Below are 24,602 nucleotides of genomic sequence, written 5' to 3'. Positions count from 1 at the left end.
CTCCTGATTGAAGTATAAGCATACCCTTGGGCTCCTAACTTCTTCAAGAACTAGTATGTTGTTGATTACACTTCCTTCAGCACTTATCTACTGCCAGGGCTGTCCTTGGTTGGCGGTGGGGCCCAAGACAAATCCACCTGCTGCTCTCCTCCTCGCCATCCACCTGCTTGCCTCCTCACCCCCCTGCCAACTGCTCACCTCCCCGCTAGTCTCCTCGCTATCTATCCAGTGTGCGCTTCCCCCCCGCCTGCCCGCCATTCTCCTTGCTGTCCACCTGCTCGCCTTCTCACCTGCCTGCCCATCGCTCGCCTCCCTGCAGTCTGGCTGGTACCCTGCCCGACCACCACTCTCCTCCTTGCCGCCTGCCTGCCTGCCTCCTTACCCCCCCCACCCAACTGCCATTTGCCTCCCCATTCCCGTCCTCGCCCCGCCTGCTCACCTGTCTCCCACCTCACCTCCCCACTCGCCTCCTTATCTGAATATCTGAATAAATGGTGTCCAGATCATACATCAGTTGGGATGCGGGGCAAAGGGCTAAATATCGGGACAGTCCCATTTTTTATCGACATGCAGGGCCCCCCCCCGCCCCCCAAAGTGAAGGGCCTGGGGTGGTTGCCCTGATTCATTCTACCAAGGGATGGCTCTACCTACTGCTCTGTTGGAGACTGTTAAATCTCTTGGTGCAATCAACCACTTCCAGATGAACTCCTGTACCTCTTGGCTCCTTTGTCATACAAAGCATTGTCACTGACCCCGTTATTAGTGGTTCTTGTGCCGAAGATTGTCAATGCTTCAGCCTCTCCCCTCCACACAACTGTCTCATTGATTTCAGCCACTTATGTAGGAGCCAAGTGACTGCAACAACTTGGACAAAGTTGAGCTAAAGGACACATCTGATGGAAGTACATATCCAGTACAAAGGAGCATCAATATTGTAGGGAGAGGGAGATGAATCAGACTTTTCCACAGTTTCCTCATTTTAAGTTAAGGTCAGTTCAGGAAATCTCCAAGGAATACAACTGAAATATACCTGGGCCTGAAACACTTATGCAAAAAGATTGCCTTACACTGTTTACCCAGCCGCTGAATGTGACAGACACTGCACGCTGCTGCCTTTGTCTCAAAGGCAAATGAATAGTGTCACAGAATGTTGTCTTTCTCTGTCCCATACTTGAAATAAAATTCCCAAGAAGGGAAATCAATTCCATCTGTGAAATAAGCTTATAGAAATATAATTCCCAATGAAGGAAAAAAATCCCAAATAAACATTGCTCTGTATGTGTTATGAATCCTATATGTAATATTATACTAGTCTTACTAGGGTTATATAGTTCATGAGGCTTGGCCATCTGAAAGTGATAATCTAGTGAATGGTAAAAACGCTTTGTATTTTACATACTGTAGTACCTTGCATACAAGAATCTAAAGACATTTTAATTTAACCTCTTAACATCTCTGTAAGAGGTAAATATTACTTCTGTTTTCATACAAAGCTACTGAGGCAGAGATTAAGTGAGTCACCCATGGTCATACAGGAATTCTGTGGCAGAGCCAGGAATGGACCCCAAATCTCCTGACTGTATCCTATGCTTTAGCTGTAATGTCCTCCTTTGTTCCTGGAGGAAATGGTCCAACATTGCTGCATCCACAGTCTTTCTCTGAGTACACTTATTACTGTAGTGGATAACAAGAAAATGAGACTTGGGAGATGAAATGGGGCAAAGTAAAAATTTTTTTTTTTTTTAATATTTGTACAATTAGAATAAAATAACATTCTCTTTCCTGGCTGAAAGCAGAAACTGCTGTTCCACATGACTTGGTGTTAGCTCCATCCAGACTCCTGCACTACTTAGAATGGGTCTTTTAAGAGGTCCCTTTGCAGGAACAACTGAGAGACTGCTGATTGTTGGATTAAGGGAAAGAGGGAAAGATTTGGGAATTGTGAATCGCTGGGGGAGGGTTTGCTAGAAGACGGTGGTATATGGGTGCTTTATGGCCCTCTCCCCCCTCTATTCTTCAGTGACAGCACCCATGATGAATGACCCTTTTGTTTCTTTTTCTGATTCCATGACCCTTTCTGTCTTGTCTTCTGTGAAGCCCCCAGCACACTTTAGGACCTCATTAAATATTGTATAGAGGCTTGTTTACCTAAGCATCTGGCCTGGGTCAGTGTCATAGGCATATAGTTCCTGTGGTCCCCATCTTTCCTATTGGTGAGAGTTGCATAAAGGCTGGGGTGGGAATAATTAAGGAATAGTGGGGTAGTTGATTTATATTATCCAAACCTATGGTAATAAGTAGGCAGGCCATTTGTCCGGTTTTAAGCCAACCAGTCCGTTTATTTGGTTTGTTTGTTTGGTAAAGTTTGATGTCCTGTCTGGTACTGATATAAAACTGAATGTGGTTTTGTCCGATGTCATTGCAGATGCACGGAGGACACCATTTTGCAGAATGCATTGCTCCTCCCCAACCAACGTGGCTTCGTAGGCACTGTGCACGTGGGGTTACGCTGGTGGGGGTGAGGCAGCATGGTCTGCAAAATGGCATTTCCATGTGGCATAATGCCTGCAAGTTCACTCTGGTAGGGGCAGGGTGCTTTGCAAAATGGCATCCTCTCTGTGGTGTGGCGACACATGGATCATGCATGCAAGGTCATGCTGGCAGAGGTGCATCCACACCTTTCTAGAAGTTCATGCAGCTGAGCTGGATGTCCTGTATTTTGGGGATTTCAGTGGCATCCTACTAATAAATCACATTGTGGATGCATACTAAATGTGGTTTTGAGTGCTGTTAGACAGGAGGAGTGAATTTAGGGAATGAAAAGGGGAGAATCTTGCTAGAAGCCTAGGGTCAACCCTTTTCAAACTGGACTGGAGTGTCAATACTTGTGTACCCCTGCAGCACTCTGACATCTTTAAGGTGATCATCAGGGGTCAGCAATGCTGTCGTGAGCTGGGGATACTGTGACTTGGAAAATGCACAGATTGACTAGCATATTCTTTGATAACTATATCTTACTGCCATTATTTAGTTCTTATTTTACCTGTTAAGATCAGATGATCATGGCACTTCCTTCTTTCAAATGAATAGATTTTTTTCTGTTTGTAACCATTCATCTTGCAATGAGCTTTTCTGTAATGTATGTGAAGTGTGAGCCTTTTGGAACCACCTTGAGACTGGTTTTAGGAGATGGAATTTAAGTAAAACTGGAGTAGTTGGGTTACCTGACTTGCAGTGCAAAGTAGTTTCACATGCAAAGTATCTTCCTAGGTTTGTTCAATCATAAAAAGCTAGTTCTGAGGCCACTATCTAGAACAAAATATGTTTAAACAGAAGTGGTAATAAGCTCTGCTCTGCATGTTTTCAGTATTTTTAAAATTCAAGTTATCTTTAATATATTTATCAAACATTTGTTTTTGATTATGAAAGTCCTGCTGTTTTAATAGGCCACATCCTTTAGTTTTCTTTGAATCAGACTCCAAAGTGGGTTTTAATGTGTACATTAGTCAAATAGAATGAAGTGCCTCATTGCCAAACAACAATTGTGAATTGTTCCATGCATCTTAATGGGGGGTTAACTCCAAGAGTCACTGGTGTGGAGTCGTACCACCCTACCAGAATGGCAGAGAAGAGTGTGGCAGGGCTGGCCCACCCACCTAAGCAGTTTCATCTCTGCTGGTGGGATAAGTACCTGAGGCCTCTCTTGCCTCCTGAGAGAGGCCAGGGGGACCCATGTTGATACACCTGCTGCTTCTAAGGGGATCCCTGCTGCTACTCCAAGTTGGGGAAGAAGAGGGCGCTATGCTTCTGCCTCTGCTTCTCTGGAAGGGAATTGGGTAGACCTCTGCCACTGCATTTCCAAGAGGGAGATGAAGCTGTTTGAGTAATGGAGAAGGGGAAAGGCTAATATTGTGGTTTTCCTAGGGCACCAGGTTCCCTTTCAGTCCTGAGTAGTAGCCTTCTAACAAGTCTTCACTTACAAAGGAAATATTTAGTTTATATAAGTAATCAAAACCCTTTACTACTACAATAGTGCAAAAAGATATTATGGTACAAAATAAACTGTCTAAGCTTAGCTGAATTTTCAGTAGTGAACTTCCAAACAGTTACCTTTAGCCAGTTTCTCTAAAGTATAAACATCATGGTGATGAATTTTGTGTGTTAAAACTTAAATAGATATAGGAATGGATTTGCCAGCTTAACATAACACTTTCTGCTTTGTTTGGCAGGATCACTGTTAGTCCACTTTGTGTAGTGGGAGTATAAGCTGTGGTTAAGGATGGCATTTTGTATATAAATTAGTGTAATTTAGGGGCCAGCATGTCAATAGTGTAAAAACACTTTAATTCATAAAATGTAAGTATATTGGACTATGGACTTGTTTTTTAGTATTACATAAACACTACATTTTTTGGTCTTTAGCCCCCTCTAGTGAAATGTTCTCATTTGTTGTGTAAACTATGTATACGCATTATTGAAAATACTCAAACCCATTAGAATTTGTGACACCTTTTTTTATAGAATGTGATTTATAACTCGACTATATTGTTATCCCTTTTTCACACTAGAGGTTAGCCAAATTTTGGGCCCTGTGCGTTGTTTCTGTTAAGAGGATGATGTGCTACCAGTGCTGCTGTCCGGGGCTTCGTTGTGCTTTCTCTCAGGTTCTCTGGTATTTCTGTTTCTTTCACAGATACGTGGCCTTCGTAAAATAATAGCCATCTACGTGTTCCTTTGTTTTGAGTGTTGGTGTGCCTCTGTTTTGGGGTGAGAGGTCACTGTTGTTTCAGCTGCCAGGTTCCATAAGGGAGTGTAATGGCCTCCACATTTATTCTGAATGCAAGGTGGGTGTTACACCCACCAGCAAGGTTCATCCCAACCTATAACGATATTGATTTTTCCTTACTTTCATGCATTACATTGTTCAGCTTTCCTTCAACAGTAAAAATCCAAATTGTTGTTAAATATTTATATTAGTCAGCACTGGGTGGAGGCCTACTCTGCGAGGTATAGTACAGAAGACACTTTCTTTGCTTAGAGGAGTTTATAATGTAAGAAATAACTAAAATATTCATCTGAAAGCTATATATTTTTATTAAGGAAAGCATACTCACAGTGCATCTTCATGGGAGAACATGGGTCCCAGAAGCTTCAGTGGTTCATGGTCATTAAAAATAGTTAACACTTAAAGCACTTTGAGTTCTAAGTAAAAAGTGCCATATGAGTTGTAAAGATTAGCATTTGGTCTTAAAAAGAAAAGGAGTACTTGTGGCACCTTAGAGACTAACCAATTTATTTGAGCATGAGCTTTCGTGAGCTACAGCTCACTTCATCAGATGTATACCGTGGAAACTGCAGCAGACTTTATATACACACAGAGAATATGAAACAATACCTCCTCCCACCCCACTGTCCTGCTGGTAATAGCTTATCTAAAGTGATCAACAGGTGGGCCATTTCCAGCACAAAGCCAGGTTTTCTCACCCTCCACCCCCCCCCACAAATTCACTCTCCTGCTGGTGCTAGCCCATCCAAAGTGACAACTCTTTACATAATCAAGTCGGGCTATTTCCTGCATAGATCCAGGTTTTCTCACATCCCCCCCACCCCCATACACACACAAACTCACTCTCCTGCTGGTAATAGCTCATCTAAACTGACCACTCTCCAAGTTTAAATCCAAGTTAAACCAGAACATCTGGGGGGGGGGGTAGGAAAAAACAAGAGGAAACAGGCTACCTTGCATAATGACTTAGCCACTCCCAGTCTCTATTTAAGCCTAAATTAATAGTATCCAATTTGCAAATGAATTCCAATTCAGCAGTTTCTCGCTGGAGTCTGGATTTGAAGTTTTTTTGTTTTAAGATAGCGACCTTCATGTCTGTGATTGCGTGACCAGAGAGATTGAAGTGTTCTCCGACTGGTTTATGAATGTTATAATTCTTGACATCTGATTTGTGTCCATTTATTCTTTCACGTAGAGACTGTCCAGTTTGACCAATGTACATGGCAGAGGGGCATTGCTGGCACATGATGGCATATATCACATTGGTGGATGTGCAGGTGAACGAGCCTCTGATAGTGTGGCTGATGTTATTAGGCCCTGTGATGGTGTCCCCTGAATAGATATGTGGGCACAATTGGCAACGGGCTTTGTTGCAAGGATAAGTTCCTGGGTTAGTGGTTCTGTTGTGTGGTATGTGGTTGTTGGTGAGTATTTACTTCAGGTTGCGGGGCTGTCTGTAGGCAAGGACTGGCCTGTCTCCCAAGACTTGTGAGAGTGTTGGGTCATCCTTTAGGATAGGTTGTAGATCCTTAATAATGCGTTGGAGGGGTTTTAGTTGGGGGCTGAAGGTGACCGCTAGTGGCGTTCTGTTATTTTCTTTGTTAGGCCTGTCCTGTAGTAGGTAACTTCTGGGAACTCTTCTGGCTCTATCAATCTGTTTCTTTACTTCTGCAGGTGGGTATTGTAGTTGTAAGAAAGCTTGACAGAGATCTTGTAGGTGTTTGTCTCTGTCTGAGGGGTTGGAGCAGATGCGGTTGTATCGCAGAGCTTGGCTGTAGACGATGGATCGTGTGGTGTGGTCAGGGTGAAAGCTGGAGGCATGCAGGTAGGAATAGCGGTCAGTAGTTTCCGGTATAGGGTGGTGTTTATGTGGCCATTGTTTATTAGCACTGTAGTGTCCAGGAAGAGGATCTCTTGTGTGGACTGGACCAGGCTGAGGTTGGTGGTGGGATGGAAATTGTTGAAATCATGGTGGAATTCCTCAAGGGCTTCTTTTCCATGGGTCCAGATGATGATGTCATCAATATAGCGCAAGTAGAGTAGGGGCTTTAGGGGACGAGAGCTGAGGAAGCGTTGTTCTAAATCAGCCATAAAAATGTTGGCATACTGTGGGGCCATGCGGGTACCCATAGCAGTGCCGCTGATCTGAAGGTATACATTGTCCCCAAATGTGAAATAGTTATGGGTAAGGACAAAGTCACAAAGTTCAGCCACCAGGTTAGCCGTGACATCGGGGATAGTGTTCTTGACGGCTTGTAGTCCATCTTTGTGTGGAATGTTGGTGTAGAGGGCTTCTACATCCATGTTGGCCAGGATGGTGTTATCAGGAAGATCACCGATGGATTGAAGTTTCCTCAGGAAGTCAGTGGTGTCTCGAAGGTAGCTGGGAGTGCTGGTAGCGTAGGGCCTGAGGAGGGAGTCTACATAGCCAGAAAATCCTGCTGTCAGGGTGCCAATGCCTGAGATGATGGGGCGCCCAGGATTTCCAGGTTTATGGATCTTGGGTAGTAGATAGAATATCCCAGGTCGGGGTTCCAGGGGTGTGTCTGTGCGGATTTGATCTTGTGCTTTTTCAGGAAGTTTCTTGAGCAAATGCTGTAGTTGCTTTTGGTAAATCTCAGTGGGATCATAGGGTAATGGCTTGTAGAAACTCGTGTTGGAGAGCTGCCGAGCAGCCTCTTGTTCATATTCCGACCTATTCATGATGACAACAGCACCTCCTTTGTCAGCCTTTTTGATTATGATGTCAGAGTTGTTACTCCTTTTCTTTTTGCGAATACAGACTAACACGGCTGTTCCTCTGAAACCTGTCATTTGGTCTTAGTTTCCTTATCAACTTGGACAAGGTCATAAAGCATGCTGATCATAGAGATGGGTTTGGAACACGACTCTCTGGTAATTTCCAATCTTGTTCTTCGCACCAACAGGAACGGGGATAGGTCCTAGCTTTAAATTAGTGTGTATCCTAATACAGTTATCATAAGACTGCAGACTTTGACAAATCATGAGGTAGTTCCAAATATCTAGTCTTTCTGAGACAAAACTAAGATGCAGAAGGATTTCAAGGTTAGCATACATTTGATATGCTTACAATATTCAGATGTAAATCTAGCCCCCTTTTTGGCGTGTTGTACGAGATCTCTTCTAGTGGAAGCTGAGACATTCTCCTATGCAGGAACTATGCCAGAAGATGGAACACAACATTCCTTCAGCACAACAAAAGCCCTAGCTTCATGGGGCTTTCCTGCATAACAGTGACAGTAAGGATATGAGGGCTGGGCCTATGGTGCTGCTGTATAGATCCACTGGCCTTTTTCCTCCCACATAGTGCTGGAATAAGTAGCTCTTCTCCCACCGTGATCAGAGGGGAAGTATACCTTCCTCCCAGCCTTCAGGGGCAGGATTTTGATCTGAAAGAATTTCCATTTTTCATGTGTAAGTTTCCTGTCAGCCTGAAGTAACTCTGAATCGATCCAATTCAGTTTACAATATCATTGTGAAAGTGACTTCCCAAAAGGCTGGGATTTTTTTTTTTTTTTAATGAAAGCTTAAATTCTGCAGAACTCCACTTTCCAGGACAAGTTTCCTACTCATGTTGGCAAATGAGCTAGCAATTTTTTCAGGACATTAAACAGTATAACTCAGATTCTCAATCTCCAAATTGATTCTTAGGGTATGTCTACACTACGGAATAAGGTCGAATTTATAGAAGTCGTTTTTTTAGAAATCGGTTTTATGTATTCGAGTGTGTGTGTCCCCACAGAAAATGCTCTAAGTGCATTAACTCGGCGGAGTGCTTCCACAGGACCAAGGCTAGAGTCGACTTCCGGAGCGTTGCACTGTGGATAGCTATCCCACAGTTCCCGCAGTCTCCGCTGCCCATTGGAATTCTGGGTTGAGATCCCAATGTCTGATGGGGCTAAAACATTGTCGCAGGTGGTTCTGGGTACATATCGTCAGGCCCCCCTTCCCTCCCTCCCTCCGTGAAAGCAAGGGCAGACAATCGTTTCGCGCCTTTTTTCCTGAGTTACCTGTGCAGACGCCATACCATGGCAAGCATGGAGCCCGCTCAGGTAACCGTCACCGTATGTCTTCTGGGTGCTGGCAGATGCGGTACGGCATTGCTACACAGTAGCAGCAACCCATTGCCTTCTGGCAGCAGACGGTACAGTACGACTGGTAGCCGTCCTCATCATGTCCGAGGTGCTCCTGGCCACGTCGACTGGGAGCGCCTGGGCAGACATGGGCGCAGGGACTAAATTTGGAGTGACTTGACCAGGTCATTCTCTTTAGTCCTGCAGTCAGTCCTATTGAACTGTCTTATGGTGAGCAGGCAGGCGATACGGATTGCTAGCAGTCCTATTGCATCATCTTCTGCTGAGCAGCCATGAGATGTGGATGGCATGCAGTCCTTCTGCACTGTCTGCTGCCGGCCAAAGATGTAAAAGATAGATGGAGTGGATCAAAACAAGAAATAGACCAGATTTGTTTTGTACTCATTTGCCTCCTCCCCTGTCTAGGGGACTCATTCCTCTAGGTCACACTGCAGTCACTCACAGAGAAGGTGCAGCGAGGTAAATCTAGCCATGTATCAATCAGAGGCCAGGCTAACCTCCTTGTTCCAATAAGAACAATAACTTAGGTGCACCATTTCTTATTGGAACCCTCCGTGAAGTCCTGCCTGAAATACTCCTTGATGTAAAGCCACCCCCTTTGTTGATTTTAGCTGAAGCCAACCCTGTAAGCCGTGTCCTCAGTCGCCCCTCCCTCTGTCAGAGCAACGGCAGACGATCGTTCCGCGCCTTTTTTCTGTGCGGACGCCATACCAAGGCAAGCATGGAGGCCGCTCAGCTCACTTTGGCAATTAGGAACACATTAAACACCACATGCATTATCCAGCAGTATATGCAGCACCAGAACCTGGCAAAGCGATACCGGGCGAGGGGGCGACATCAGCGCGGTCACGTGAGTGATCAGGACATGGACACAGATTTCTCTGAAAGCATGGGCCCTGCCAATGCATGCATCATGGTGCTAATGGGGCAGGTTCATGCTGTGGAACGCCGATTGTGGGCTCAGGAAACAAGCACAGACTGGTGGGACCACATAGTGTTGCAGGTCTGGGACGATTCCCAGTGGCTGCGAAACTTTCGCATGCGTAAGGGCACTTTCATGGAACTTTGTGACTTGCTTTTCCCTGCCCTGAGGCGCATGAATACTAAGATGAGAGCAGCCCTCACAGTTGAGAAGCGAGTGGCGATAGCCCTGTGGAAGTTTGCAACACCAGACAGCTACTGGTCAGTTGGGAATCAATTTGGAGTGGGCAAATCTACTGTTGGGGCTGCTGTGATGCAAGTAGCCAACGCAATCAAAGATCTGCTGATATCAAGGGTAGTGACCATGGGAAATGTGCAGGTCATAGTGGATGGCTTTGCTGCAATGGGATTCCCTAACTGTGGTGGGGCCATAGACGGAACCCATATCCCTATCTTGGCGCCAGAGCACCAAGCCGCCAAGTACATAAACCGCAAGGGGTACTTTTCAATAGTGCTGCAAGCTCTGGTGGATCACAAGGGACGTTTCACCAACATCAACGTGGGATGGCCGGGAAAGGTACATGACGCTCGCATCTTCAGGAACTCTGGTCTGTTTCAAAAGCTGCAGGAAGGGACTTTATTTCCAGACCAGAAAATAACTGTTGGGGATGTTGAAATGCCTATATGTATCCTCAGGGACCCAGCCTACCCTTAATGCCATGGCTCATGAAGCCATACACAGGCAGCCTGGACAGTAGTCAGGAGCTGTTCAACTACAGGCTGAGCAAGTGCAGAATGGTGGTAGAATGTGCATTTGGACGTTTAAAGGCGCGCTGGTGCAGTTTACTGACTCGCTTAGACCTCAGCGAAACCAATATTCTCACTGTTATTACTGCTTGCTGTGTGCTCCACAATATCTGTGAGAGTAAGGGGGAGACGTTTATGGCGGGGTGGGAGGTTGAGGCAAATCGCCTGGCTGCTGGTTACGCGCAGCTAGGCACCAGAGCGGTTAGAAGAGCACAGGAGGGCGCGGTACGCATCAGAGAAGCTTTGAAAACCAGTTTCATGACTGGCCAGGCTACGGTGTGAAAGTTCTGTTTGTTTCTCCTTGATGAAACCCCCCGCCCCTTGGTTCACTCTACTTCCCTGTAAGCTAACCACCCTCCCCTCCTCCCTTCAATCACCGCTTGCAGAGGCAATAAAGTCATTGTTGCTTCACATTCATGCATTCTTTATTCATTCATCACACAAATAGGGGGATGACTACCAAGGTAGCCCAGGAGGGATGGTGGAGGAGGGAAGGAAAATGCTACACAGCACTTTAAAAGTTTACAACTTTAAAATTTATTGAATGCTAGCCTTCTTTTTTTTGGGCAATCCTCTGTGGCGGAGTGGCTGGTTGGCCGGTGGCCCCCCCACCGCGTTCTTGGGCGTCTGGGTGTGGAGGCTATGGAACTTGGGGAGGAGGGCGGTTGGTTACACAGGGCCTGTAGTGGCAGTCTGTGCTCCAGCTGCCTTTGCTACAGCTCAACCATACACTGGAGCATACTGGTTTGGTCCTGCAGCAGCCTCAGCATTGAATCCTGCCTCCTCTCATCACGCTGCCACCACATTTGAGCTTCAGCCCTCTCTTCATCCCGCCACCTCTCCTCCCGGTCATTTTGTGCTTTCCTGCACTCTGACATTATTTGCCTCCACGCATTCGTCTGTGCTCTGTCAGTGTGGGAGGACAGCATGAGCTCGGAGAACATTTCATCTCAAGTGCGTTTTTTTTTCTTTCTAAGCTTCACTAGCCTCTGGGAAGGAGAAGATCCTGTGATCATTGAAACACATGCAGCTGGTGGAGAAAAAAAAAGGGACAGTGGTATTTAAAAAGACACATTTTATAAAACAGTGGCTACACTCTTTCAGGGTAAACCTTGCTGCTAACATTACATACATAGCACATGTGCTTTCGTTACAAGGTCGCATTTTGCCTCCCCCCACCGCGTGGCTACCCCCTCAACCACTGTGGCTAATAGCGGGGAACATTTCTGTTTAGCCACAGGCAAACAGCCCAGCAGGAATGGGCTCCTCTGAGTGTCCCCTGAAGAAAAGCACTCTATTTCAATCAGGTGACCATGAATTATATCTCACTCTCCTGAGGATAACACAGAGAGATAAAGAACGGATGTTGTTTGAACGCCAGCAAACATACACTGCAATGCTTTGTTGTACAATGATTCCCGAGTACGTGTTACTGGCCTGGAGTGGTAAAGTGTCCTACCATGAAGGACGCAATAAGGCTGCCCTCCCCAGAAACCTTTTGCAAAGGCTTTGGGAGTACATCCAGGAGAGCCGCGAATGCCAGGGCAAAGTAATCCTTTCACATGCTTACTTTTAAACCATGTATAGTATTTTAAAAGGTACACTCACTGGAGGTCCCTTCTCCACCTGCTGGGTCCAGGAGGCAGCCTTGGGTGGGTTCGGGGGGTACTGGCTCCAGGTCCAGGGTGAGAAACAGTTCCTGGCTGTCGGGAAAACCGGTTTCTCCGCTTGCTTGCTTTGAGCTATCTACAACCTCATCATCTTCTTCTTCGTCCCCAAAACCTACTTCCGTATTGCCTCCATCTCCATTGAAGGAGTCAAACAACACGGCTGGGGTAGTGGTGGCTGAACCCCCTAAAATGGCATGCAGCTCTTCATAGAAGCGGCATGTTTGGGGCTCTGACCTGGAGCGGCCGTTTGCCTCTCTGGTTTTCTGGTAGGCTTGCCTCAGCTCCTTCAGTTTCACGCGGCACTGCTTCGGGTCCCTGTTATGGTCTCTGTCCTTCATGCCCTGGGAGATTTTGACAAAGGTTTTGGCATTTCGAAAACTGGAACGGAGTTCTGATAGCACGGATTCCTCTCCCCATACAGCGATCAGATCCCGTACCTCCTGTTCGGTCCATGCTGGAGCTCTTTTACGATTCTGGGACTCCATGGTCACCTCTGCTGATGAGCTCTGCATGGTCACCTGCAGCTTGCCACGCTGGCCAAACAGGAAATGAGATTCAAAAGTTCACGGTTCTTTTCCTGTCTACCTGGCCAGTGTATCTGAGTTGAGAGTGCTGTCCAGAACAGTCACAATGGAGCACTCTGGGATAGCTCCCGGAGGCCAATACCATCGAATTGTGTCCACAGTACCCCAAATTCAAGTCGGCAAGGCCGATTTAAGCGCTAATCCACTTGTCAGGGGTGGAGTAAGGAAATCGATTTTAAGAGCCCTTTAAGTCGAAATAAAGGGCTTCATCGTGTGGACGGGTGCAGGTTTACATCGATTTAATGCTGCTAAATTCGACCTAAAGTTCTAGTGTAGACCAGGGCTTAGGGTAAGATTGAAAAAACCTGTCTGTACAGAAATCTTAAGCTTGGTTCTCATCGTCTCCTTCATAAAAAAAAAAAAAAAAAGTGATAATCATAGGAGTTAACACGAAATTTACCATTGGGATGGACAGTGAAGTCACTCTAGATGAACAAGTCTTCACTATGTAAAATTTAAAAGTACCCTTTGATAGGGGTGATTATTGGTACAACCACTACATGAGCAAAACTTGATTGTACACCAAAGATGTATAACTGAGAATTAAAGGAGCATTCTTGATTTAAGTCATGCTACTTTCCTGTAAAGAATAATAAACATCTCCCTTCAAAAATGTTAATGTTATAGATGACACTATGTGACTGAAACTCTTGCTGTGATGGAATATTAAAATGCAGTGCACTTTAACTGTAATTCCTAGACTTCTTAAAATTGGAATTACAAGACTGCGCTATACTTCTAAAGTAATAAACGTGCATTTCTCTAGCTATTTGAAATGCATCCCAATCACTTGCACATGCGGCCTCTACCTCTTATATTAACCTAGAACTCCTAGAAACAGGTTTAGTTTCTGGTACCGAATCCTAATTAGACCTACAATAGATTATTCAGAATCGTAGCCCCCTTATTTTCCTGTAACTGTGTTCCTAGTGAATAATGTGGCATTTATGAAGTAAAGCTTGGAATATTTTAGTTTAGTTTAGCAACTGTAATGTGACTGACAGTTAGCTTAGAGAAGTAAGAATCAAGGCCAGTGACAGTATTCCTTTGTGCTGAAATTAAGATTTAAAATTGCTTTAAAGGAGTGATAAAATCTTTATTTTAAAAAGTCCTATTATGCTAAATCTTCTGACCTCTTATAACTAGGTGTGTCTTGTCTCGAAATAAGTGTGTAAAAAAAAAAAAAAAAAGAAAAGCCATTGCCACCTCAACCATATTTAATATTTATCAGTTCAACACCACAGATATGAACCTTTTCTGTATAAGGTTGTTTTTTTACATAGTTTCTTCTGAACTACACCTGTATTTATACTTATGGATTAGGAATATAAAAATGTAACCGGTTAACCAATAAGCCTGATGCTTATCGTTTTCTGTTAATGATTAAATTCCACCCGGGGTCCCAGCTGGCAGCCGCCTGTGCCAGGCATTTTGTGCCAGAATCCCTGGGTGCGGGGCTGGCAGCAGAGCCCCGCCTGAAACGTGGGGGCACTGCAGCACCCCCCGCATAAATAGTTCCCCGGTTAAATGTTTAACTGTGTAACCGATAGAATTTTAATCGGTTACATGGTTATTGTTTTTACATCACTCTTATGGATACTGTATAAATGGCTGTAATTAATAGGACTAAGTTCTCAGTAGAGGTCAGAACATATCAGTTTGTATTTTTTTGCAGTCAGCATTTTTGGTGTATTTGGTTTATAAATACAGATTGAAGTGCCCTTTTGTATTTCATGTTTAACTTTTATTCATTGATCAAGATACATGTAACTATTCTAGCAGTTTAGGCTGTCTTCCCTTTTCTGGCTTACTTCTGTCATTTCTAATCATTCTTGTAGATCTCAACCTGCAAAAATCTTGAAAGATTAGCTCCTTCTTTTTTGTAAGCCATGCACTTGGTGCTTTAAGAGGCAGTCTGTAGTTGAACAATTTTATATATTTGCAAGTGTGCCTGAAGATCCATATCAGTATAACTTTTAAAGGCCATATATTGTCCTCATGTGTGCATGCATTGCTTCCATCAATGTCAGTAGGAGCTTTTTAGAGTAACGGCCGTTCATTCGCAAAAAGAAAAGGAGTACTTGTGGCACCTTAGAGACTAACCAAAGTCTACACTTTCCACAGTATGCATCCGATGAAGTGAGCTGTAGCTCACGAAAGCTTATGCTCAAATAAATTGGTTAGTCTCTAAGGTGCCACAAGTAGGAGCCTTGTGTCCATTTAAAGGAAATAGGTATGTCCGTACAGTTTTAACCATATTTCCAATTTAATTCCATTTTAGAGCTTAAATGAAATCCAAACTGCATAACCACACTGCCTAATAACTAGATAAATCATTAAGTCTTATGCTACGTTTCCATCTTTTGAAATTTCTTTTCTCTCCTAGGATCCGGATTGCTGGAATCAGAGGCATTCAGGGAGTAGTACGTAAAACAGTGAATGATGAGCTCAGAGCAACCATATGGGAACCTCAGCATATGGACAAGATAGTTCCCTCACTGCTGTTTAATATGCAGAAGATAGAAGACATTGACAGGTATTATGCACTAATTATCACTAATTCTGATTTTTTTAAAGAAAGGTTTAGACTCTTCCAAGAGTAGATAGCTTTTCCTTCCCTGTTAGAGTAGCTCTCATTGTCACTAGATACTCTTGATAAATGTGTATAACTGGTAGCATGTATATGGTTAACTGCTAATCTTTGCCTTGGTAAACATTTTTTTCAACAATCAATATTTCAATTGTTCCAGATCCCACCAGACTGAAAATTGGTTCACAAATTGCTTATCCAGATACCTTTAAGCTTTTTAAAATTAAAAATCACTTGTTTCATGCAGTGTCTGACATAAAAATCAGCAAATACCATTTTTGCCAAACTTAACAAACCTGTTTAAAGTTGAGATTTTTATTAATTTTTAGGTAGTCCTTAAAGCAGTTTCTGGGATTTTTCTTTTAGGGGAGGAGAAGTGGAAGCAAGATATGGAACTAAGGCACAAATGGCAGTTGAGCACCCAGCTGCTGTTGACTTTCAATGGCTCTTTGGCTAAATCACTGTAGCTCTTGAGAATATGCAACAGTTACTTTTCCAGTGCATTTTTGTATGTACCAGTATGTGTATCAAGTTTTCTTTTGTTTTTTTTTCATAATAGTATTGGAGCCATATAATTGCTGATAAATACTGTTCTGTGGAGCATGTATTACAGGCAAATGTCCATTTGGTAATCCTGTGGAATTGCGTCAAGCTAATTCCATTTGTGGAGGCATTCTTAAACAAATCTTTCTTTTGGTGGTTGAATCTGGCCCTTTTAAGAGCCTGTCTGTTGTTATCCCTGGTAGACTTTCTACATCTACACAAAGCAGTCATTTCATGCTTTCTCTCTCTCATGCCTTCCTGCTTTGCTTTCCTGAACCTACAGGCCCTTTGTGTTCTCTCCTGCCTCACTTTTTCTTCCATTTCTGGTTGGCAGCACCTGGCTCCCCTTCAAAGCAGCAGCAGTTTCAAGCTAGGCTGGTACCAATGGCTCCCCACTTCAGATCAGTCATTGCCTACCTGCCCATTTCTCTACATGCTTCTCTGAAAGTGCCTCTGGAATACAGATTGTCCAGGCCTTTGGGGCACACAGCTGTCTCCATGTGGCTTTTACCCTTGAAAAAGTGGCCTGAACAAAAGCCAGTTGTTCCCAGGACCCTCGTGTTGCTGCTCCTAATGAGAGAAGCCTAGCCAGCCTCCACTGGCTTTGGGATGTCTGTGCTAAAAGAGAGGATTTCTCAGGAGGAAGTAGTCAGAGGCACCTCTGAAAGGCACCTTTCTGGTTCCCTCTTAACCTTTCCCTGTGCTAAGAAGCAGACATATGGTTAACTAAGTTAGTACTTTCTGCATTCATTCAAAGGAGGTCATTTCAGATGAACCCTGGGGTAAATTTTATCACTTAGTGAGCAAAGGAAAGTAATATCTGAGGCTAACTGCTTATTTGAAAGATAGTATACTAAAGACACTCAGCAGAAAAAATGGCTAATGCTTTTCCAAGTGGCAGATAAGTGGCTTTTATAGACATGACATAAAAATGGAAAACAATATTTATCAGTTGTTGACTCTTGGCCTTAAATGCTACAAATAATAATTTTGTTTTTTGCTATTGTGACTTTATACATGCAGAGGCAGAAGAGAAAGGCATCTTAAAGAGTAGGAGTATGAACCATATTGTTCTAGCAGATGGCATCAAAGCTTTATGTAGGAAAGACCAGTCTTTCCAGCCCAGCTGCATAGAGAATGAATAAATACACTCTAGCATCTTAAGGGAGAATGAAACATTTCTCTTGACATTGGTTGCTTTTAAGACACAGTTATGAACTATTCTTCAAGTAGTGTGCTTGCACCTTTGATCTGAGATTTTTGGTAGCGGTGCCTATTCGGCCCAAACGTGCGCCCCACACATCCTTGTGTCCCTTGCTGACGTAATATGGAGCAGCACAGGAAAACTGTCCTCATTTCCTTCTCAACTTGCTTCAGCCTGAGATGGATCCTCTGTGTGCCTGTTTTCTCTAATACTTCAAAAATTAGTTAGCATATAGTTACCTTGTAGCGTTTGCAGTTGTTGGAATAGTTGTTCCTTTTGTATTTTGTTTTCCTTTAACAAATATATATACAATAGAGATAATTTAAGAGCTTCCCCTTATAGAAGTTTTTTCATTATTTTATTCTGGAATGCTGGTCTTCAAGAGGTGTCTCGCCTGCCATGAGGCTATGCAGGTCAGTGATGGGCATTCCCAGTTCCTCTACTGTTTGGGTGATACTCATATCCTCAGGTTTCAGAGTAACAGCCGTGTTAGTCTGTATTCGCAAAAAGAAAAGGAGTACTTGTGGCACCTTAGAGACTAATCAATTTATTTGAGCATAAGCTTTCGTGAGCTACATCCGATGAAGTGAGCTGTAGCTCACGAAAGCTTATGCTCAAATAAATTGGTTAGTCTCTAAGGTGCCACAAGTACTCCTTTTCTTTTTACTCATATCCTCAGTAAGTGCAAGATCTGCACTTCCTTCAATGGTAGATCCCAGAAAAAGAGGGAGATCAAGTTAAACGCCTAATGATGGAGCCTGCTTTAGGACCAGCTTCTGATTCCGTGGTGGAGGACTCCTCTCTACATAGACCTCCCAGTACTGCTAGCAGCCCATCCACATCAAGGTCTTGGTTGCTGGAGACCGCTAGAGATGTAGGCAGTACCACGGCACAAAGTACATCTATGGTACTGAAGTCTTCATCCACATCTGCCTCTAGCTAGGAGGAGGTAAGGAGTAAATCTATAAGAAATCTCATTCACCGACGCACAAGAAGGGACGGAGACCTCAGGTCCCAAGAGGAGTTCCATGCAAGTTCCAAGTGATGCCGGCACTGCAAGGGTGGAGCAGAGTCCATTATTTGGACAGACTCGGTAATGAGTTTGGGTACCTGTACCCACACCAACAGAGAGACTGTTAAGAGTTCTGAGCCAGTCCCTGAGCAGCACTTGGTACCGATAATATGAAAATCAGTGGTACCAAAGACTGCTTAGCTACTTATGCTACAGGTTGAATCGAACCAACTTACTCACATGCCAAGCACTCAGTACAAGGTGCACCAATACTGAAGCCATCTTCCACAGGTTCTCCCTCAACTCTTTGATACTATGGATATCGCAAGAATTTAGGTACCCATAGGACCTGATAGTATCTTCAAAGCCGAAGTTTCCTCTGTTAATGAGTGCTGGGGGTTTGTCAGTGACAGGAGTCTCTTGATCACCAACCTCTCTATCACCTAGAGTAACATACTTGCCTGTGTCTACTTTGCAAGCTGAACAGCTAGCCCCGCCACACCCTTTGGAGTATGTGCAGGGTTCCCTTGTCTATTCTAGGACACAGTGCTCTCCTTCCTACACTTACGTGTTACAGGAGGATAGATTTCAAATGACACCCCCCTGGCAGGAACACAGATGGATGCTTCCACCTATGCTATGCCACCTATGTTCTCTCCACAGGTACCATTGCGGAGAGTGGACCAGATGATATGTCTGGGGCGAGAAAGCAGAAGGAGACTCCGCTGGTTGGAAGGCATGAGATGCGATGTCCTGAGGTTGGGGGTTCCATGACCACCACTCCCAAGAGGAGAAGGCGGGTGGTAGTGGTCGGGGACTCTCTCCTCCGGGGGACTGAGTCATCTATCTGCCGCCCTGACCGGGAAAACCGAGAAGTCTGCTGCTTGCCAGGGGCTAAGATTCGCGATGTGACGGAGAGACTGCCAAGACTCATCAAGCCCTCGGATCGCTACCCCTTCCTGCTTCTCCACGTGGGCACCAATGATACTGCCAGGAATGACCTTGAGCGGATCACTGCGGACTACGTGGCTCTGGGAAGAAGGATAAAGGAGTTGGAGGCGCAAGTGGTGTTCTCGTCCATCCTCCCCGTGGAAGGAAAAGGGCTGGGTAGGGACCGTCGAATCGTGGAAGTCAACGAATGGCTACGCAGGTGGTGTTGGAGAGAAGGCTTTGGATTCTTTGACCATGGGATGGTGTTCCATGAAGGAGGAGTGCTGGGCAGAGACGGGCTCCATCTTATGAAGAGAGGGAAGAGCATCTTTGCCAGCAGGCTGGCTAACCTAGTGAGGAGGGCTTTAAACTAGGTTCACCAGGGGAAGGAGACCAAAGCCCTGAGGTAAGTGGGAAAGCGGGATACCGGGAGGAAGCACAGGCAGGGAGAACTGGAGGTCCTGGTGATGTCAAGGAACTATGACGTGATTGGAATAACAGAGACTTGGTGGGATAACTCGCATGACTGGAGTACTGTCATGGATGGTTATAAACTGTTCAGGAAGGACAGGCAGGGCAGAAAAGGTGGGGGAGTAGCACTGTATGTAAGGGAGCAGTATGACTGCTCAGAGCTCCGGTACGAAACTGTAGAAAAACCTGAGTGTCTCTGGATTAAGTTTAGAAGTGTGTGCAACAAGAGTGATGTAGTGGTGGGAGTCTGCTATAGACCACCGGACCAGGGGGATGAGGTAGATGAGGCTTTCTTCCGGCAGCTCACGGAAGCTACTAGATTGCATGCCCCGATTCTCATGGGTGACTTTAATTTTCCTGATATCTGCTGGGAGAGCAATACAGCGGTGCATAGACAATCCAGGAAGTTTTTGGAAAGCGTAGGGGACAATTTCCTGGCGCAAGTGCTAGAGGAGCCAACTGGGGGGGGGTGCTTTTCTTGACCTGCTGCTCACAAACCAGGTAGAATTAGTGGGGGAAGCAAAAGTGGATGGGAATCTGGGAGGCAGTGACCATGAGTTGGTTGAGTTCAGGATCCTGATGCAGGGAAGAAAGGTAAGCAGCAGGATACGGACCCTGGACTTCAGGAAAGCAGACTTCGACTCCCTCAGGGAACGGATGGCCAGGATCCCCTGGGGGACTAACTTGAAGGGGAAAGGAGTCCAGGAGAGCTGGCTGTATTTCAAGGAATCCCTGTTGAGGTTACAGGGACAAATCATCCCAATGAGTCGAAAGAATAGTAAATATGGCAGGCGACCAGCTTGGCTTAATGGTGAAATCCTAGCGGATCTTAAACATAAAAAAGAAGCTTACAAGAAGTGGAAGGTTGGACATATGACCAGGGAAGAGTATAAAAATATTGCTCGGGCATGTAGGAATGATATCAGGAGGGCCAAATCGCACCTGGAGCTGCAGCTAGCAAGAGATGTCAAGAGTAACAAGAAGGGTTTCTTCAGGTATGTTGGCAACAAGAAGAAAGCCAAGGAAAGTGTGGGCCCCTTACTGAATGAGGGAGGCAACCTAGTGACAGAGGATGTGGAAAAAGCTAATGTACTCAATGCTTTTTTTGCCTCTGTTTTCACTAACAAGGTCAGCTCCCAGACTGCTGCGCTGGGCATCACAAAATGGGGAAAGATGGCCAGCCCTCTGTGGAGATAGAGGTGGTTAGGGACTATTTAGAAAAGCTGGACGTGCACAAGTCGATGGGGCCAGACGAATTGCATCCGAGAGTGCTGAAGGAATTGGCGGCTGTGATTGCAGAGCCATTGGCCATTATCTTTGAAAACTCGTGGCGAACTGGGGAAGTCCCGGATGACTGGAAAAAGGCTAATGTAGTGCCAATCTTTAAAAAAGGGAAGAAGGAGGATCTTGGGAACTACAGGCCAGTCAACCTCACCTCAGTCCCTGGAAAAATCATGGAGCAGGTCCTCAAAGAATCAATCCTGAAGCACTTGCATGAGAGGAAAGTGATCAGGAACAGCCAGCATGGATTCACCAAGGGAAGGTCATGCCTGACTAATCTAATCGCCTTCTATGATGAGATTACTGGTTCTGTGGATGAAGGGAAAGCAGTGGATGTATTGTTTCTTGACTTTAGCAAAGCTTTTGACACCGTCTCCCACAGTATTCTTGTCAGCAAGTTAAGGAAGTATGGGCTGGATGAATGCACTATAAGGTGGGTAGAAAGCTGGCTAGATTGTCAGGCTCAACGGGTAGTGATCAATGGCTCCATGTCTAGTTGGCAGCCGGTGTCAAGTGGAGTGCCCCAAGGGTTGGTCCTGGGGCCGGTTTTGTTCAATATCTTCATAAATGATCTGGAGGATGGTGTAGATTGCACTCTCAGCAAATTTGCGGATGATACTAAACTGGGAGGAGTGGTAGATACTCTGGAGGGGAGGGATAGGATACAGAGGGACCTAGACAAATTGGAGGATTGGGCCAAAAGAAATCTGATGAGGTTCAATAAGGATAAGTGCAGGGTCCTGCACTTAGGACGGAAGAATCCAATGCACCGCTACAGACTAGGGACCGAATGGCTAGGCAGCAGTTCTGCGGAAAAGGACCTAGGGGTGACAGTGGACGAGAAGCTGGATATGAGTCAGCAGTGTGCCCTTGTTGCCAAGAAGGCCAATGGCATTTTGGTATGTATAAGTAGGGGCATAGCGAGCAGATCGAGGGACGTGATCGTTCCCCTCTATTGGACATTGGTGAGGCCTCATCTGGAGTACTGTGTCCAGTTTTGGGCCCCACACTACAAGAAGGATGTGGATAAATTGGAGAGAGTCCAGCGAAGGGCAACAAAAATGATTAGGGGTCTGGAACACATGACTTATGAGGAGAGGCTGAGGGAGCTGGGATTGTTTAGCCTGCAGAAGAGAAGAATGAGGGGGGATTTGATAGCTGCTTTCAACTACCTGAAAGGGGGTTCCAAAGAGGATGGCTCTAGACTGTTCTCAATGGTAGCAGATGACAGAACGAGGAGTAATGGTCTCAAGTTGCAGTGGGGGAGGTTTAGATTGGATATTAGGAAAAACTTTTTCACTAAGAGGGTGGTGAAACACTGGAATGCGTTACCTAGGGAGGTGGTAGAATCTCCTTCCTTAGAGGTTTTTAAGGTCAGGCTTGACAAAGCCCTGGCTGGGATGATTTAACTGGGAATTGGTCCTGCTTCAAGCAGGGGGTTGGACTAGATGACCTTCTGGGGTCCCTTCCAACCCTGATATTCTATGATTCTATGCTATTTGAGCCCCCTTAGTGGTCCTGGTGGGACCTGTGGGCGTTCTGTCATCAACAATTTGCAGCAAGATCTTTGCCCCGCTGGAGGGAACAGAAAAGGGACTATTCATAGAATCATAGAATATAAGGGTTGGAAGGGACCCCAGAAGGTCATCTAGTCCAACCCCCTGCTCGAAGCAGGACCAATTCCCAGTTAAATCAGTTAAATATTCTTCCTCCACCTCCTCTACCACCATTTATGACAGAGGAGGAAACCTTTGAGGAGCAAGAAATAAGAGTGGTTAAGGAGGTGACACCTCTTACTAATATTTCCTCCTCGTTGCCTGATGAAGCTGTCATGCTTCCACCACCCTCTAAGGCAGATGACGTTAGGCACTTTCAAGAACTGATTAAGTGAATTGCTGAAATGCCTCTGACTCCCTTAGAGGAGGTTCAGGAGTCCTGTCATAAACTTCTAGATATTTTTCATACCTATACATCTCTGAATTATCATTCTGGTCAATAAAGGCTGCTAAGACAGTTTAGCAAACCCTAGCTGCCATCCCACCTACTTGCAAGAGGGCAGATAAAAGGTATTATGTCCCTGCCAGGCAATCAGAGTTTTTATTTTCTCATCTAGCTCCAAATTCCCTGGTAGTGAAGGCTTTTAGTGAACAAGGTAGATAGCATAGCTCAAAGTCCACCCTTTACAGAAAGGATGACAGGAGGCTTGATCTTTTTGGTCCCAAATGCTATGCTTCAGCCACACTTCAGTTCAAAATAGCAAATTATAAGGCGCTCATGGTCAAATATGATTATTTAAATTACAACGAACTTAATTCCTTTATTGAGCGCCTGCCAGAGGAATATCATGATCAGTTTAAGGCTATTGTAGACAGGGTCAGCTCCTGGCAAAGATATTGTTCCAGGCTTCGTTGGATGCTGCATATACTGCAGCACGATCTATATTCACTGCAGTGCTCAGGAGGAGAGTGTCTTCGCTGCAGCTGTTGGGCTTCCCAAGAGAGGTTAAGAGTACCGTCAAAGACCTGCTGCGGCCCCAGGGGTTCAAGCTGTGTGATAGGTGTGGTAAGCCTCTGCCCAGAGGGGATCTGCACGCCACTTGTCTGAAGTGCCTGGGAGAGGGACATTTGCAGGGAGAAAGGATATCGGCTGAATCTCCTTTTAATGGAGTCTGCTCTCTGGCCTCAACCAGCACAAGAGGCAGCACCAGCAGCCTCGTTGCACAGCTCACCGGCCTCAGTGCGGGACACCTCGGCACTGAGGAAGGACTCGCATAAGGAGCGTCGGCACCGCTCCCCAGTGTGGAAGGCCGGCTCATTGGTGCGACACAGATCACAATCCCCGGTGCAGCATAAGAAGAAAAAGGCAGAGGGGGTCATTCCCACACCAAGAAGAGCAAACAGGACATCAGTGTGGTGCGTCCCAGACCGGGACACCAGAAGGCTGGTCCATTGGTCCCGTCACTGTTGACTCCAGCCTTGAGGGGAGGTCCGTTGAGTCCAGTGTTGGTGGACTCCCTAGTCTGGGAGGTGTTGGAAGAGGACCTTGACCTTCCCTCCACACCAGTCACTTTTGAGGCCGCGTGGGATTTGATTGCCATGACGGTACAGTCCCCCACCACTCATTCACTGGTTCAGGTGCAGACAGCGGAAGCCCCAGCTCATCCTGGAGCATATGGACAAGATAGTTCTCACTGCTTTTTAATATGCAGAAGATAGAAGACATTGACAGGTATTATGCACTAATATCACAAATTCTGATTTTTTTTTAAATTTTTTTTTTTTTGAGCGAAGTTTAGACTCTCTTCCAAGAGTAGATAGCTTTTCCTTCCCTGTTAGAGTAGCTCTCCTTCCTGGAGCGCTGATACCCGGTACATCTGCTGCACCCTTTGGGCACTGACAGCGGCACCATCTGTGGCACCACCTATCCGGCACCGTGGCAAGCCCAGCATGATGCAGCGCTGTTACCCATCGCCTCGATGTCAGGTCAGGGTCTGCCCCACCCTGGTCGGGCTCGGACTATTCCTCTGAGTCAGAGGCGGAGTTGTTCGTGTCCCGACACAGCTGGTACCGCTCAAGATCCCGGCTCCGGTCTCAGCACTGTAGCGTGGAGGATCCCTTGGTACCAATGGTGTACTCGCCACCCCAGTGGCAGGGCCCAGTACAATGGCCCTTTTGGACACCTTGGGCCT

The 24,602-nt window shown here is 45.5% G+C and overlaps 1 protein-coding gene across 5 annotated transcripts in view; it reads left to right on the top strand.

The window, feature by feature from the left end:
- EFR3A (EFR3 homolog A) overlaps positions 1-24,602 on the top strand; it is a 191,612-nt gene that overhangs the window by 78,366 nt on the left and 88,644 nt on the right. For all 5 annotated transcript variants that reach the window (XM_048841671.2, XM_048841670.2, XM_048841669.2 and 2 more), the window contains one exon: positions 15,270-15,419. In XM_048841671.2, the coding sequence (XP_048697628.2) occupies positions 15,270-15,419 (150 nt within the window). The remainder of the gene's footprint in view (positions 1-15,269; positions 15,420-24,602) is intronic.

The sequence above is a fragment of the Caretta caretta genome, chromosome 2, assembly GCF_965140235.1.
Source record: "Caretta caretta isolate rCarCar2 chromosome 2, rCarCar1.hap1, whole genome shotgun sequence".
NCBI classification, from domain to species: domain Eukaryota; kingdom Metazoa; phylum Chordata; order Testudines; family Cheloniidae; genus Caretta; species Caretta caretta.
Note: the sequence above shows the minus strand (reverse complement) of the source record. Positions and strands in the feature narration are given on the sequence as shown.